This window comes from Aphelocoma coerulescens, chromosome 1 (assembly GCF_041296385.1).
Source record: "Aphelocoma coerulescens isolate FSJ_1873_10779 chromosome 1, UR_Acoe_1.0, whole genome shotgun sequence".
In the NCBI taxonomy this organism is placed as follows: domain Eukaryota; kingdom Metazoa; phylum Chordata; class Aves; order Passeriformes; family Corvidae; genus Aphelocoma; species Aphelocoma coerulescens.
This window is the reverse complement of record NC_091013.1, coordinates 71,140,079-71,157,614: the sequence shown is the minus strand read 5'-3', so window position 1 is coordinate 71,157,614 and position 17,536 is coordinate 71,140,079. Positions and strand designations below refer to the sequence as shown.

Sequence of the window (17,536 nt, the reverse complement as noted above, 5' to 3'; positions counted from 1 at the left end):
GAATTTCAGGGTCTGAAATGTAATTTTCTGCCCAGTGAATTGAGGATAAACAAAACATATGTGTACAAGTCCAATTTTAAATCTGTTCTGGAACTACAAAATCAGCAGTTCTCTCTTTAGAAGCTAGTAATAATGTAATTCAAGTTTAGATTTGTCATACTAAATGTTGTTGGACTCTTAAGCAAGAGTAGTGTCACAGTTCATCCTTTATCTGGTTTCAGGGTTAAGAACACTTCTGCATAATCTATTGTAATATTTTTATTCTTCCCACTTGAAAGCCCATCCTAAAAGAAGTCTCAGTGACTGTGTAAACTTCACTCATCAGCAAGGAGAATGATGGTGATAGAGATGGAAAAGGCTCAAGTAGCCAGTGCTGCCTTTGCCTCAGTCTTTACCTTCAGGACATCTTCAGGAATCCCAGGACCCAGAGACCAGTGGGAAGGCCTGAACTAAGGCTTTACCATTGGTACAGGGATAACAGGTTAGGGAACATTTGAAACAAGCTGGGCATCCATGGGACCTGACAGGATGCAAGCACAAGTGCTGAGGAAGCTGGCTGGCATCATGGTCCGGCCAGTCCTGATAGTCTTTGAAGACTCATGGCTGCTGGGGGAGGTTCCTGAGGACTGGAAGAGACCAAAAGTGACTCCTTTCTCCAGGAGGGGCAAGAAGGAGGATCTGGGAGCTGCTGACTGGTAATCCTCACCATAATCCCTGGGAAAGTGATGGGGCAAATAATCCTATAATCCATTTCCAAACATAAGAAATGTAGGTGTTCAGGAGCAGTCAGCACGTTTTGTATGAAGGGGAAATCATGCTTTACGAACTTGATAGCCTTCTAAAACAATGGATAGCCAGCTTGGTGGAAGATCAAAGGATACTGTTTGTTTCAACTTTAGGAAGGCTTTCAACAGTATCTCCTTGAACATCATCACAGACAAAATGATGAAATACAAACTCGATGAATGAACAGTGAGGTGAGTTGAAGGCTGAGCTGCCAGGCTGACTGGGTTCTGATTGATAGCATGAAGGCTCACAGGAGCTCAGTCACTAACAGCATAGCCCAGGGGTTGATACTGGAGCCAGTACTGTTTAACAGGAATCTCATGAAGCTCAATGAAAGGAAAAGTCAAGTTAATACAATTTTAACAGTTTTCTTCAGTATTTCCCCTACTACTTCCACAACTACTTTCGTTCACTCTGTATTACTGAAAATCTTACCAATTCTCTTACTCTACTTTCCAAGACCATTATAATTGTTTAGGCATTTCCTGATTATTCTGTTCATTGACAACCTTTCTCATGAAATAGTTCCAGAAAATAGAATCTACTTTTTTTATTCTTTTTGTGGAAGAGAAATGGTAAAACTGTCAAGCAATCCTATAGGCCTACTTCATTGTGTATTGCCTATAAGCAAGGCTCATTGTTGCAGGAGTTGCAGACACCTTTCTTTTCTAAGCTCCCTTGCTTTCCTCCACTCCTGATACTTGCATAAGGAATAGTGGTAGGAACTTCCATGAGCATTAGCATTGCTCCTTTCTCACAGTAGGGGTCTAGAAGGAACAGATGCAGTAACTTTAACAGATTTATCATCCTATAAGGACTGATCATCACTGGACATTCCGGATTTTTAAATCTTCAAGCTCGTTTTCTGACCATGCTTCTTGCAATTAGAGCTAAAATGTATCTATTCCTGCAACAGCCAAAGTTTAATAAGAGCTCAGCCAGAAAAGTGGCTTGGAAGAATGTTCTTACCATATAACGCATTGCCTCTTGCAGGTATCTGTAAATGCATATGAGCAGTTGGGAAAGCTGTTTAACCACGTAATCCCTGTGAAAAGCATGCCTCTGATTTTTTCATCAGGTTGGGGTTTTCTTTAAATATAGAAGCATTATTTTCCTTTCCTTCTTTCCCCCACCTAAACACCTATCAGACTCCATTGCATTGACCAGTGGGGATACTCACGGCCACATTCACAACTAAAGGTAACACTGTAGCCCCAAGACACACCCGCTCCTCAAATCAAACTTCTGTTCCTAACTAGGGCCAGCACAAGGAGACCTGATGGAAATTATGGGGGACAGGGAGAGGGTGGGAGAATTTCACAGCTTTTTCAACAGTAGCACAATCTCAGGTTAGCTTAATCAAACAAGAAAACACACTTTGGGTGAAATCTGTCATATTATCAGATGGGGGAGAAGTATCCTGTTCTTGGAGAAGTTTCCATTTTATAAAGGGTTCTGCCTGTGCTGATGCTACGTTTTTAGTTAACTGAATTAGTCAGTAGCTAGCAATGACCTCCCTTGATCTGTGGAAGAGTTCAGGCAAGGTTTGTGCATTGCAGCTTGGTGTGAGTTGGGAGGATTTGGTGTCACTGAGCACCAGTACCCGACTGAGCATGAGCTCCAGTTCCACACCCAGCACTGCCTGCAGCTACACTGGAAGATTTCAAAGCAGGTGAATCCCAGTTATTTTTTTATGATCACCATTCCCTTTTGAATTAGGTTGCTATGAAAGTTAACTGGATTTTTTCCAGATCTAAGTGTCATATTCAAATAAAAGTATTCTGTCTCAGTGGATTGTTTTCAATTATATATCCTATATTTTCGATCTCACTTCACAGCTGAGAAGCCAAACCAGAGATGAAAAAGAAAGAACTATTTTCCTCTTCTGATCTGGCAAAAAAAAACGGGAGAGAATAAGATCTGCTAATTTTAATAAGTTTTAAAAATTTGAGTTTAGATTTTCAAAGCCTTTAATGATGCAGTAGACAAACAAGTATTTGGGAGTTTGATACTTAACCAGATTAGACACTTAATAATATACAAAGCAACTGTTAGATGTTTCAGAAGCTAAATGCCTTTGAAAATCTAGGCTCTGGTGACTCAAAATCATTAATCATTTTAAGTGTAGTTAAAGCAACTATAATTACTACTGCCTTTTCTAGGAAACGGTTCAGTTTAAAATGTGACATCTTTTTGTGCTTTCTTCCTTGTGTACTAAGCCTAAAGTACTTTCTTTTTTCTTTCAGTTAATAAAAAGCAGATTGTATATTTTGTTTTGTACATTACATTCTATCACTAAATTGCAGTTTCCATTCAAATGTAGCATGCAAGAAACCTTGAGTAACATAACCCTCTTAAAGAGGAAGAAGGTCATTTACCTTTTTCCAACATAAGCAGGCAGCTCTATTAGACCTCATATCTCTGGGAGAACCAAGACATTTTTCGTTTGGCAGGAAGGGATGGACTCTGAAGGATATAAAAGACCCAGTTACAAAGACTGCATGTATATTTAACTTGGGCACTGTGAGGACACTTGTGCTTCTGTAGAACAGCAGCAAGTTGGAGGATGCTGGAGCTCTTCTATTGCCTGTGCCCAGATCGAAGTGTTGCTGTTGCAAAACCTTCACCACAGCAGGGGAGAGCCCTCGAACATGTGTTCATCAGTTAAAAAGTACTATGTTCAGGAGGAAAAAATAGCAGCAAAGAAAGGCTCTCTCTCTGAAATTGAGATCTCTCCTGGCACAGATTACTCCAAAAGAGGAAACAATACATACTTACAGATAATGTTCCAATGGAAAAAAAACTCCACATGTCTTGCTTCTCAGTACTTAAAAAAAAGATAGAAAAAATTTTGCAAGTCAGAACAAGTGTTCTTATGTAAGATCAGTGAGATTTTTTTTTAACCAAATTGTTGTCTCCTATCCAGCCAGCATCTAAACACACTGTTGTGCAAGTTAAGGGTGTTACATGGTAAACTCCAGATGCTGTGTCTCACCAGTGCTTGCCCAGGAGGGTTATGTGGAAAGTGAATTCAAAACTACATAAAACAAGACATATTCCCTTCGACAACTGATTAGGATTGAAATGGCTTACTGACATCAATTCTTGAAAGAATGGAGAAAATAATTTTGAATAATAACAGGAGAGCTCTAAGGCAGAAGTTGTAACTGAAGGATATGCATGTAATGAGAAATGTGAGGGAAGAGCAACCATGAGAAACAGAAATTTCACAGTAAAATCATATGGCCTGATTTTTCCTGACAGTACTTCACAGCAGTCCTTTATGTAAAGTTGCTGTAAAGTAGCCAGTGGCTTGAGTCATGAAGATTTTTGCTGACAGCTATTTATGTTTACTTTGGATATTCAGAAATATTTTCAAAGGGGTGAAGGGCATGGTGACAGCCTAATTATTAAAGGTATCAAGTGAGCTAAGAAGTGTATGTGCATGTCCTGTTTAGAACCTACAGTCAGGGAAAGAAAAATTTATTTTTTGGTTTACCACCTGGCATGACTTCTTGGGCAGTCCTGATTTTTGAAGTATTTGTTCTTCCCACCTTGAAACAAAAAAGTTTTAAAAATTGTAGATGTTATCTAGCTTAGTCATTAGGTCCCTGGTCTAACTGGAGGTAGCACTGATCTGAGCTCCCTGAACTTGAACTTTCTATTAGCAGCTCTGAGTAAAATGAGAAAAAAACTGTTATACTGTAATGAGCAAGGCTCTAGCTGTTCCCAAGCATTTCACTCACACTGGGGGCCTGAGTCCCACTCTGAATGATGTGCAGTCTTGTTTGTGGCAGTACATGTCTGGGAAGTACATGTCAAGGAAGGAAGATTGGTGGCAGTGATACATACAAATTTGATACTTCATCATTTGAAAAACTGGTGGATAAGCTATGGCCAGCTAAATCTGATGGTGCTCAGTTTCCCTGTTTCAGCCACGTAATTCTTACGCAGCTGTTCCAAGAGGTAGCATTTTTTGGAATCATTCAGAGTGGACACTGTACCCATAAGACCCACCTGAGGAGACTGGAGGTGTTTGCATTACAGGGCCACGTGTGCCAGCTCTGACCTGATGCCTGCCTGGTCTGACCCTCTCTCTGACAGCGGGCAGAGCCTGATATGTGATAGGAAGGTGTAAGAGGCAGCAAATGTAGTACAATCTGATCCCATGTCCATCTCATCTTGATCTATAGTAGATGGAAGCTGGTTGAAATCCTTCCAACATCTTTTGTTCTCATTTTATGAAAGAAGTAAAAAATTGACTTATCTTCTAAGGTTGATGTTTCTAGTGGAGCAAAGGGACATAACCAGAAGGATACCTTTCTACCAAATAATGTAAACATTGAGGTGTGAGTATCCAAATAGGTCAGTCAGAAAGGAAGAAGTGTTAATAATTAAAGACAGAATGAGAGAATGGAAAGGAAAGTTTAAAAAAAGAACAAGTAAGCAAGTAGCCTGTCACTGGACCATCTTATTTAGTCAGGGAAAGCTTTAAGAACTGGTCTAGCAGAATTAAGAGAAAGAAAATATGTCTGTAAATATATTTGAGGTTCAAGAAAACATTTGTGCTAAAAAGTCACACTCAGGAAGTGCATACATTGAGATAAGATCTGTCTGGGGGATGGATTAGTATTAGAGAACAAATTAGAGCTACTGCACTGAAAATTCCACCTCCTGATTAGATAATCAATCATACACATGCAACATGTTACACGGAGGTGTCTTGTGGAAAATGAATGTTTTGAACATGTTATTCTACAAGGGAGACAAAAGTAGGGGGTGTGATATGGTTTGTATTTGGGTCAGGGGTGCCTTGGTTTTGGTATCAGCTCACCACTCCGAGTGGGTACACCCCCCTCTTTGTCTCTCTTGCTGTGCTTTCAGTCACATCTCAGGCACCTTTGAAAAGGTGGGAGCTTTTCCTTTCCCACGGCAGGTTCCCAGCCAGCTGCCTCTCACATGCCTGAGGAGGAAAGGGAAAGGGGAGTTTTCCCCAGCTCCACAGCTGTGGCAGAACAGGGGGAGAGCTGTGTTTGGAATCTCGGGGTGTGTCTGTGAGCACAAGAATGAGGAGAAACAAAGTCGAGAACTCTTATGATCTCAGCTACAGTAACATACAGTAATTGTGAGCCATCCCTAGAGACCCAGTAGGAGCAAATAGGTTGCTTTGAACAACGGCATGTAATGGAAGGTGTCCCTGCCCATGGCAGGGGTTTGGAATAGTCAGTCTTCAAAAGTCCCATCCAACCTCAACCATTCTGTGACTCTGAATATCTAGCAGTGGGCATACTCCAGCCCTTCCCCTTCCTGGCTTCCACCTCTCTGCCCTCCCACAGAGTTTCCTGGAGGGTAGAAGGCATACATCTGCATGACAGAAGGGAAGTGGGAAAGCGAGCTTATGACTAGATACAGCCCTAGATTTTGCAGTATTTGGGGGTTCAGTCTATGCATTGTGTCATGAGGAAATATGTGTAATAACTTGAGAAAAAGAGGGACAGCCACAAAATCTGGGTTCCCTCTGTCCTAGACCTGGTACCAGTCTCTTACAAGTAAATTAGCAAATACAAATTATACTTTGAGTGTGTGGGTGGGGTTCAGCTACTCCATCCCATCTCTGAAACAAGCACCCAAAATCAGAGTCACCTTCAGTGGCAGTTTGGAAATTTCCTGCTGTGAGGAAGTTCTGACACATCATGCTAGGATGTTTGAAGAGTATGATACATAAACTTGTCTCCAAAACACAGATAAGAGTTTGTTAATAAAACTGAGAAGGAAAGAAGTTTATAGGATTCCAGTAATGGAAAACAGCTTGTTTAGGGGTGGTTCCTGGGACCTTCAGGTGAAAATCAGGAAGAAAATACCGCTCAAAAGTTATTCCTCATGCCTGCTAATGCCTGTGGGCTGTGTTTGTGGGACACAGGCTCCATTTTGACATGCACAGCAATATTTCTTGCATCAGTGTTGCCTGAGTCTGTGCCCCAGTGGTAGTGGTGCAGATTTCCTAATGGGTTATAGGATGGTGTGTTTTTAGCAGGTGTATGGTAAGTCTGGGCAAACAAAATTTGTTCCTGGCTGGCTGATGCTTCCAGACACTGTTCAGCTAGGGAGAAACTCAGAGATGAATGACAGAGTCCTAAGAGGACATGTCAGTTTGACAGCTCCAAAGAAAAATCAAGGGAAGGATAATAGTACTTTGAATCTTGAAGGTGTAATTCCAACACTAACCAATTAATCCTCTGCAAAATGCGTAGTTATCATTTGTTATTTATAGATAAGGCACAAACTCCTTACAACCTTCTAATGAATTCACTAAACAAGCTGAGGATGAGAGCTGGGTAATGTGTGAATCTATAATGTATCTATGAAAATATGTTATTTTATTCTATTCAATACCATTTAATAGGTTTCTATTTAAATATTTTATATAACTGTACCCAAATTTCCTGATGTCCTTGCTGCAGAAATACAAACATGTGCTTCATTTCAAAGCTGCTGTCTTCCATTTTGACACAGTTTATGATGTAAACATGCATTCCCTATGCATTATTTACCCTTCTCTTGTTTCTGCCTGTTTTGCTTCCTATCACTAGGTGGCAATAGCTGAACAGTCACTTACAAACAGGAGGCAAAACAAAATGGTGCAGCAAAACTAATGAGGCATAAACTAAGAAGGATTTCTATTGCTTCATTTAAAGATTATAATACTAAATGAGATTTCCTTAATGAAATCTTATTTTGTGCAGTACTTTCTGTCACTCTGTTCTTTTAATTTGGATCATAGCAAGATGTTTGTTTTACCTTGTTAAAATACAGGACATCATAGTACAAAAAATTAGATTGATTTAGATACTACAATTTTGATCTTTGTTTCGGCAGAGGACATTAGTAAAGCTGTTCTGTCATATCTGTTATGTCATATCTGCCAGTCTCTGTGAATAGCTCCCATAGCTTAGGGTATCTATAATCATGCTAGACATCTATATTTAGGCACTGGAATACAATTGAACTATGACCAGTATCCATATGAAAGCTAGCAGAGTCTTTCAGGAGCAGAGCAGAAAGAGGTTCCCAGAGAAGGGAATGTTAAATTGTGAATGCAATGCAGCCTATCCCAGGGCATGACGATATCCTTTTTGTTTTCCTCTGTTAGGTGTGTTCTGCACTGAACTCAAATAAATCTGGGAATCACTCTTTGTAGGGTTGCTTTATTTTGCCCAAGAGGACTTGACTGTATCAAAACCACAAAGACCCTAAAAAGCAGCCCTTGCTTATTCCTGAGGTGCAAACCTCCAGACAGCCAAACTTTTATACAAACTGTATCGGTGTGAATCCAATCTGATTCCATGGAAATCAGAGACATGGGTATAAATCAACATATAGTATTACTGGGCTAAAAGGACATAGTATTTGACCCAAAATAAGGAGTAAAAGCTATATGAAGAGATAGAAAATAATAATAATAATAATAATGATAATAATAATAATAATAATTAATAATAATGCATGTTAAAATCTCAGTAGTTCAGCACAGCTCCTTTTGGCTTTGAGATTTGTGTCCACATCACTTCTTGGAAGACAAAATTTGAATCTATATTTGTTTTGTTACTGCTGTCATCCCTTAGAGGCTTTCAGCTACTCTTCACATTTAGCCTCAGATTCTGAAGAGTTAAGATTGCAAAATCCACATAGGGCCTTTCATACCAAGCTAAAATGAGCCCTAGAAGATTGTGCAAGACTGTGCTATATTCAAATCTCCATGTGCTTTTTTAAGGATTCCTGCAAGCATTGCTTGAAAACATAGAGGACTAAACTGCCTGAATGACTGTAATAAACAGTAGTCACTAAAACTGTAAACAAAATTGGTACCTATGCTACTAAATATTAAGAATCTAAAAATCCAGTTTACAAAAGTAGTTACCCTAAGTATCGTGTGTATACAGTGAGGAGAAACAGGCTGCTTTGAACAAATAATTGTGCTCTTTGTGGATACTCTTTGGAACTGTTGTGTCATGCTGAAGGCACTCACCTCCCAGTGTAGGCATCCGAGCTGGATGCCTCAAGATAGATATTGTGAATACCTCCAGCAGTATGTGGTTTTGTTATTCTTGTTCCTTTGCTGAGTGAAAACTTTGGAAGTCTATTTTCCATATGTTTTGCAGTGACAATAGCTGTTCATGCAGCATTCTGCTCACAAGAACACTTCTGACCATGCTGATGAACAGCATCTCCCAGCTTCTTTTTCCCAGAACTGGGGCATGGAAACTCCACAGCTCCAGACTTTGTTCAGACAGAGAAGGGTATTAGCCAGGTAACCAAGGTTCCTGGATATGTGTTGCCGGTGATCTCAGAAAACAATGAGAGAACAGAAGGTGTTCTGTGTGTCACAAATGTGGAGTGTGAGTTACACACAAACATGCATAGTTTAAACAATGCTTATGGTAAGCAGCAGGTACTTCATCAGGGCAGACACATGAAAAGCCTTACATTTTGAATCTATGGTTTCTTTTGGTGGAAAAAAACCCCCGACATTGTTAGTCAATTCCCATGTAGTAATAACATGAAAAAGAAGCCTAGTGTACTTGTAAATATCTAAGTCTGTAATACCCCTCATCAGACAATTTACTTTCACTGACAGATTTCATATGCTCATGCCTGTCTATCTTTCACAGCCTGGAATATGTAATTAAATTGTGAATATTGCAAAGTCAACATGAATGAAAGAGGAAGCTATATAATTTCAAAATTTCTTAGTCTTGTGAGCATCCCAAAAATAAGTTCAGAACACTAAAATAGAGTGCTTACGTTTCTGCCATTTCAGTGTGTTATTCCTGTTTTAGGACTGTTTCCAAAATGTGAGTAAAATCATTATGGATGGAGGATGTCTTACTTGCAAATTTAGACTGGCAAATATTTAAATTTAATTTAGCATTTAAATTAAAAAAAAAAAAAATATGACTAATGCTAGAAATTAGTAAGATTTTGATTGATTATACTTTTAAAGAAGCTGTTAGAACAATAGTTAAATTCTGAGGCATTTATGTTATGGGTGATACTTTTGAAAGCAGAACCAATAATGGAGGAGTATCAAATCTGAAATAAATCTTAACAACTACCATTCTGTATGAACTCATTCATATGATGCCAAAAAGACAGACTCTAGAGTGGTGGCGTTTTTCCTTAATATGCTTTGTCTTAATGTATCCATTAAGCTTTTCAGTATTTTAGTGCAACATCATACTGTCAGTGGAAGCACACAATAGGTAGACATGTTCTTCAGAAAGAATACTAAATGGTGAGAGCAGTGAGGTTCTGCATTAATATTGTGATGGAATGCTTTAAAAAAACCTACTATGAATTACTTTGGCTCCATATCACTTTGGAGAAAGTCAGTAAAAAAAAGGTGCTGGGGTTCTGCCACTCCTAGACAGATGGCTGAATGTAGCTGTAGTCTTTTTAATGTTAGTCCACAGGGAAATGCAGGTAGGCATGAGGTGATACTTGAACATCCCAGACACAAACTCTACCTATGATCGTCAAATCCAGGTATCCTTGGATGAGATAGCCCATTTATTTCTTCACCAAATGATCACAAAGTCAAGAAATTATTGTTAGACTGCTTAGACCTGATAACTGGTGAAGACCAGGTGGCAGGAACATTACTGGATCCTGTTCATACAAGCTGATTCAGAATAAGCAAGGATAGATCTGCAGATTTGAAAATAGAAACTTGAGAAATAAAAATGGACTGGATAGTGACAATTAAGAAAACTGCCTGTGCAGGATGTCTGAAATTTCTTTGACTTGAAAGCACCAAGACCAACCAACCAACAAAACCCTAAACTTTTCATTCTGCCTGTGAGGGAAACATGGGACCCTCAGGAGCATTCCATGGGGCCAACGGGTCACCCATGTCACCTGGTACTCTCCCGATAGCAGCAGTACAAAAGATGAGCTGAGTAAGACTGTCAAGGAATTAAAACCAAATGGTTAAACATCCTTGCTCCTTTACATCTTTGGAACAAGAACATTAATTTTAAAGAGTCCAGTATCCAGTGAGGATGAGAGATGGAGTAAGAATAAGATTTGACCACTACTGTGTGAATGCTTTTGCCTTTAGTTTTCATTTTGCCTTGTAGAAGAACAGAGAGGTAGGAGGAGTAATACAAACAGAACAAAAAATCAATTGTGAGGTGGAAAAAACCCTCAAATGTCTTCAAATTCACGTTACAAAAACCAGTTAACTTCCCATTCATTCACTCATTTCCAAGGAAGAGCAGGCATGTGAAGTTCAGCTTGAGTAATGAAATTTTTGTTGAGCGCATCAAAAAAGGGATTCTGCCCTGTAAATATAAACCACAGGTTTTATGGGGGGAGAATGATCTGTATCAGCAGAGAGGCTGCCTGATACTCAAGACTGAAACAAAATTTGGTGGGAGATTATACTTAAAGGTGTGAATTTAATTTAAAATTGGATAAAATCTAATATGGATTTAGGAAATACAACTACTTGCAAATTAACCTCAGTAAGAGAGTTGCAATAAAATTAATATATCAGTCATCTCCAGAAAAGCATTTGATATAACACCACAGAGGAAAATATTACTTAAATCCTTGAACATAGGAGTTAATGCAGTATTTGTGATGGTGAATAAGGACTTCGAAACCTACTTGGCATTGTCTCTGCTGAAAAATCAGTTAGTGGGATGGTGGGAAGTCATCAGTCCTAGATATTGGAACGTCCCTTATTTTGGTGTTGAATTTACCTTTAATTGTAAAAAGCTGAAGTGTGCTGGCTAAACAGGATGGCACAATGAGGAGGCTTTGTCAGTGTAGGGGTAGGGAAAGAGGTACAAATGGGACAGCAGGGTCTCAGTATAAATTGGGGATGCACAGTGACAGCAGTGGGATGATAATTAACAGCACAGGGAGGAAGAGCTGATCAGCTCTCATTGACATAGCTGGTGAGATCGAACCTGAGATACTCTGAACATTTCTGGTTGTTCATGCCCGTGAAAGGGTGTAAACAGGTTTTGAGTGAAGTTCATTTAGGAACTGAAAGAGGTTTACAAACTGAGTTTCTGCAACAGCCTTTCATTAGTGAGGACACAAAACCTTATCTTTAGATGAGGTATGTTTACAGAAGACATTTAGCATATTTTCAGTGAGAACCACAGGAGCTTGGTCTCAATGACCCTTGTATTCCTCAGTTTCCAATCCAAACATCAAATATTCTGCATACTGAAACTAAAAATAATGTGTGAATACAATTGCTGACAAAGTTTTTAGAAGAATCAGCAGCAGACAAGCTCTGTTTTGTCTCAGATACTATAATTATGAAATGCTGCAGGAAATTTATTCCACTAAGTGAGAAAAAAAAGTACTGTTATTCCCAGGAAATAATATCTGGAAGGATGATAGCAAGAATATATGAAACAAAAAGTATTTTGGAAACTGATTCTTATTTTTCTTCATTACCATTAAAATATGCATACTGATGTAGTGTGATTATGCGAAATAAAACCTTAGGAATATGGAAATTGTACCTAGCAATTAAGTATTTTGTAGAAAATAAAGAGAGATTAACAAGCAGTGAATTGCTTCTGCCTCATTTTTCGTATGTGAGTTCAGTTCCTTTTTAGAAACCATTATTCAAGATAAAAATGATATCAAACTGAGTTTTCTGGGGCTCTTTCAGAGGTGAATACAAAGCAGTGAGCTCTCTGGCTTATTTGCCGTTATGAATTCAGCTTGCTGTCTCTCATCTTTGTTACGGGAGGGGGCAGAAAAAGTGTCAAGAAAAAATGACAACACGTTTTTCTGTAGCAGTGAAAGAAAAGCAGAAGCAGCCAGTCTGAAAGCCGTGGGTTTAGTGCTCTGGAAGTGCTTCTCTTGTGCAACTGGGCTGAGGGAGAGCCGTTTTTCCTTCCCAACGTCACTGCAATCAGATATATGGGTGCAGCTCTGCTTTACCGCAGCATGATGCAGTTGTGTATAGTTCAGCGTGCTCTTCTTGGGAACAGGCGGAAGGAGAGCAGCTGACCAGAGCAAGCAGAGGATGTTCATTAGAGGGTGCTTTTTTTCCCCCTAAAGCTAAGCAGTACGTGTGAGATTCCTGCAGCTGCAGAAGAGACGTTTTCAGTGGGGCTTGAAGTTGATACTCGGTTCGCGAGAGGAGGTGCGTACGCTCGGGCTGACAGCTTCTGATGGGAAAAAAGCTTCAGACAGGCAGACTGCGCGTTATTAAAAGCACGGCTCAGACGCCCTTCGGGAAGATCCTCGAACTGTGCTTGTGGAACAAGTGCTGTGGTGCTGCATATGCCTTAACCAACCAGAAGAAATTTGCCCGGTTGCAGAATGGAATAAATGAAAATACGTATTGAGGGGGCGAGGGAATAAATTACTCTTCAGATAGAATTAAGTACAAGCCCCGAAGGAAGAGCAAAGGACAGAAATCTCATGGTGTGTTTTTGTTGTTGTTGTTGAGCTTTTTCAATTTTTTTTTTAAAATGAGCTTACCTACCATGAACGGAAGAAGTGGATCTGCGGAGACTTCATTTCCTCCTCTGACCCCTCGTTTACATCACTGACTGGTGACAGTCACATCTACATACATAGTACCTGCCACTTCAGCTGCTCAGAATTATAGAAGCCTCTTTGTATGCAGCAGACATGGCTAGCCAGCAGGATTCAGGCTTCTTTGAAATCAGTATCAAATATTTACTGAAATCCTGGAGCAATAGTGAGTAGCAGAAGAGTAATCTTTTCATATTATGCATTGCTTGATAAATAGCTAGGATAACCTGAAGGCTAGAGTCTTATCTTTCTGTATGTTTGTGTTATATAAACCAAGTAATTTTTGCTTTTGTCAGCTCTAAAAATCAAAATGTCAGAGATTTAAATAGGTTTCATTAACTGCAAGGGCTGTAATGAGATTATACTAGATTTTGCTTGATTGAATTCTGAAGTTAGGCTGCTTTCTGGGTCTAACAGTACATTGCAAGGGAGTGCATTCCAAACAGCATTTCCTGCCTACGTTTGTTTGATTTGTTCAGACTTTATCTAAATATTTTTTTAAATGCTGTTTAATCACAAGGGTGTGGCATTGCTCAGAAGTTGGTTTTTATTAATTGTGCACTGAGGACAAAAATATAATTATTCTACTTCAGGTCTGAAAGTCATTTTAATGTGATGGGAAGCAAAACATCAGTTGCTTATAGCTGCTCTTCCCACCCTCTATGCTTAATTTCAGAATCTTATGCAATATTTCTATCCAGAAAGAATCCATCTGTTTATCTGATCCAGGCTGGGTTTTGCAGAATGTAAACAAATAGCATTTTAGTCTTCCTTAGTCTTTTCAGTACTGCTGTTCCTGATTTCCATTGCTGTTTAAATCAATTACTCTATAGATGTTTTAGCTATATTATATAATGAAGATGTCCGAATAAAATTTAGTGCTTGCAAACATATTCCGATTAGGCAAGGCAATGAGATAACACTGGCAGAAATTTGCTTTTTAAGTTAAAATACATGAAGAGTGTATTCCTTCTCTGTAGGAGCTTTTATTAACAGTGCTAAGTCTCCATATTAACTGTTTTTAAAAGATAGAACACAATGTCTCTGGAAAAATCCAACTTGGCTACGTGTGCAATAAGGTTCTGATCATCCTACTATCTATAATTTAATAATTTCTGCATAAAAGGCTAGTGTTCTAAAATTCTATGGTATAAAAGAATTGCAAAATCTACTTAATACAAGGAGAGTATCTTACACCTGCAAAGAAATAAACAAAACACTGTATTAGATGTGTGATATGCAAGACTTGTCTTCATTAAATGATATCCATAGAAACTGTATTTTTCCAGGTCATTTGTAACCTCAGTAATACTGTAGTGCTTGTTTGGATCTGTTTTTCTACCACAAGTGTGAAGCCACCAGGGAATAATAGTATTACCTAAACAGCATTGCTTATCTGCCCTCCTACCAAAATATTTAGTGCATATTCATTCAAATAAGTGATCCCACATGGACTAGGAGAGAATTTTCTGATTCAGTTACCTTCTTGGACTAATATTAATCAAATACTGAGAACATAAGTGTGTATTGTGACAACACATACTTTATAACAAGCTAGGCACTCCTTATGACAGGAGAAAAACAAGTCAGTTTATGGTGCAGAAATCAAATCAGTTCTATTTTTGTAGTAGTCTACTGTAACTTGAAGTAAAACTAGTACTTAAGAATATAAAACCAACTATATTGTGGAATTAAATATAAAGTGTTGGCTTTTTTTCTTTTTCCTTTATCTTGAGGAATATTGAAAGTATTTCAATGTAGGAAAGGCATTTCTAGTCTGAAATTAGAAGTCCTTAAGTTCTAGTTTAGGGAAATGGAAACAGTATATGAATAATTGATATTTCTGACATTCTTTTAGTGGATAAACACCCCTTCTACCATATCTGAAGAAACAGTAAGAGGAAATAGAGTAAATGAACCCAGATTGCCTTAAACTTGTTGGCAAATGGGGTTTTTTTTGCTTTTGTACTGGAAGGGTATGTTCATCAATCTGAGCATATCCTCTCCAGCTGAAAAACAAACGATTTGATAATAAGACAGTAGGGAGTTCAAAAAAACTAGGGCTTTCTTCAGCTCTGCTATGTGATGGGTGGAGCAGAGGAAAACACTTCCCTTGCTTGAGAAACTGCTGGGAAGCCTGCACATGCATGCATGGGAGCATGTTTTCCAGAGATTAGGTGCTGCGTCTGCACACCCAAGACCAGAAGTAAGCTGTGAATTATGCTGGGGCATTTACATAGCAGCAAGAGGTCTAACATACAGTTTTAAAAGAAAAATAACTTTGGTTCCTACAGTATGTATTTTGCTGCAATGTCAACAGTGTAGAGGTGCTGTCCATGTATGTTTCTGCAAACTGGCACATTAAAACATCCATTTAAACTGCATTTATCCTTCCCAGGCTTTTTAGTCCCACCAAAACCAGGTCTTTCCATTGATTTGTGTTTTGGCTTACACATTAGAATATTAGCATTTTCTGGCAGATTGCCATCCATGTCTGTTGCCCAAACCATGAGATAGACTCAGTTATTCTGCCTGGGATGACAGTTTTTCTCTGACTTTGCTGTCTAAGGTGTTTAACAAACTAGCATTCTTGACATGCCAGGCAGGATTTCAGTTCAGTGTGACACAGCACTCACTGAGGTGTTCACCTAGCATGCTTGTTGCATTTGCATGTTCATCAGCCAGCTAAGGAGGCAGGTGATTGATGGGCAATGGGGTCAGTTCATTTTAACTGTTGCAGTCAGGGTGATCCAGTCAGATACAGTCCCTGGTGTGTTCCCAGTGACCCTGCGCTCTTCTTCCTGGGGGATAAAAAAGCCAAGTCACAGTCTGGCCTTCATATTATCCCATCAAACTGAGATCTCAAAATACTCCTTTGTGCAGTTCCCAAGACAGACTTTTGCTGTGCACGTGTCCATAAGATACTGTGCACATCGTGCTGTCTGGAAGATATTCCTGTATTATGTTGGAGATGGAAACAGAACTGGGATTCTCTGGTTGGAAAATAAGAATAATCTAAGGGGCTTTTTTTACCCATCTTATCTATTTTATGTTTTCTTAAATATTCAAGTGTTTTTGATTAGTGCGGCATTAGTCAAAAACTACATTAATCATTTGCATTACTTCTTTTTGAAAGTACTCTTGAAATGTCTATGCCTGCACAAGGTGAGTGGTGCTCACTTGGCCCACTGAGGTCAATAAGATGACAAGAATAAAATAGGGCTTACCAAAAGTAGGACAATTGAGAGTCTTTTCCTCAGATTTGTTATGGAAATATTGCAAAATGCGTTTTTGTAAATAAACATTTGTAATTTATTCAAGGCATAATACATGAATACAAATGTTAAGAACTTGAAGCCTGATCTTTCCTTAGACTTTTTTTTTTTACTTTTTTGAATGAATCAGATAGATTTATTCTGAATTTAATTTCCAAGTGTCTTTTTCAAATTCATAGATTAAAAAATCTGAACAGAAGTTTTGAAATCAAGCTACAGGAAGCTAGCATCATTATAAACTGCAGAAAAGTCTATAATAAATTCTGCCTTTTGTAGTTCCTAGATCTGATAAGCAATTAAGTTTATTGCAGGAAAGGATTCTGTAGAAGAATCTAAATGACACAGGTAGATGGCTGACTCGTGCTCTCACAAGTCAGCTCCTGTGTGGGCTTGTAGAAGCTGCATTTCATTGTCTCGCAGTTACAAGAGATAGGTTTTAAAGTTTCTTTCTGTGTAGTGAAATGAAATTGCATATTTTGCATAGAGAATATTATATTTGGCACTTCTTATAGAACAGAGTTATCTGCAGGGCCTGATTTGATGGATTGCAATGGTAGTTTATCTACCTTTGGATAGCAAGGGGATTTTCTGCAGACTTGTGTTTAATGCAGACTCAGAATAAGGACTTTTCTAGTATCAGGACTTCAGGTCTCTTTCCCATGGCCCATACTTCCTTGCCTTCTTCCGCAGTAGCCGACATCCACATCAAAATCCTCATGTCATCGTCTTCTTCACCTTTGTGCTGTACAAAGCCCATTGCTCAGTCCTCCTGCCACACAGTGTTCTCTGTCTCTGTGCCCCTGTGTGCCCAATCCCTGTAGCAGTGGTTGTCAAAAGCTATTTCTTGTTTACAAGTGGTGGTAACATCAGAGACAGCCCAGGCCTGGGAGCACACAGACACT

General features: G+C 38.9%; 1 protein-coding gene across 7 annotated transcripts in view; it reads left to right on the top strand.

Annotated features, from left to right (window-relative positions):
- The window catches only part of FRY (FRY microtubule binding protein), a 227,936-nt gene that overhangs the window by 52,777 nt on the left and 157,623 nt on the right, over nucleotides 1–17,536 (top strand). For 2 of the 7 annotated variants that reach the window (XM_069012399.1, XM_069012389.1), the window contains exon 1: nucleotides 12,734–13,525. The exons of the other annotated variants lie outside the window; for them this stretch is intronic. In XM_069012399.1, the coding sequence (XP_068868500.1) occupies nucleotides 13,456–13,525 (70 nt within the window). In that variant the 5' untranslated portion in view covers nucleotides 12,734–13,455. Of the gene's footprint in view, nucleotides 1–12,733; nucleotides 13,526–17,536 lie in introns of those variants that run through there. 7 annotated transcript variants of the gene reach the window in all.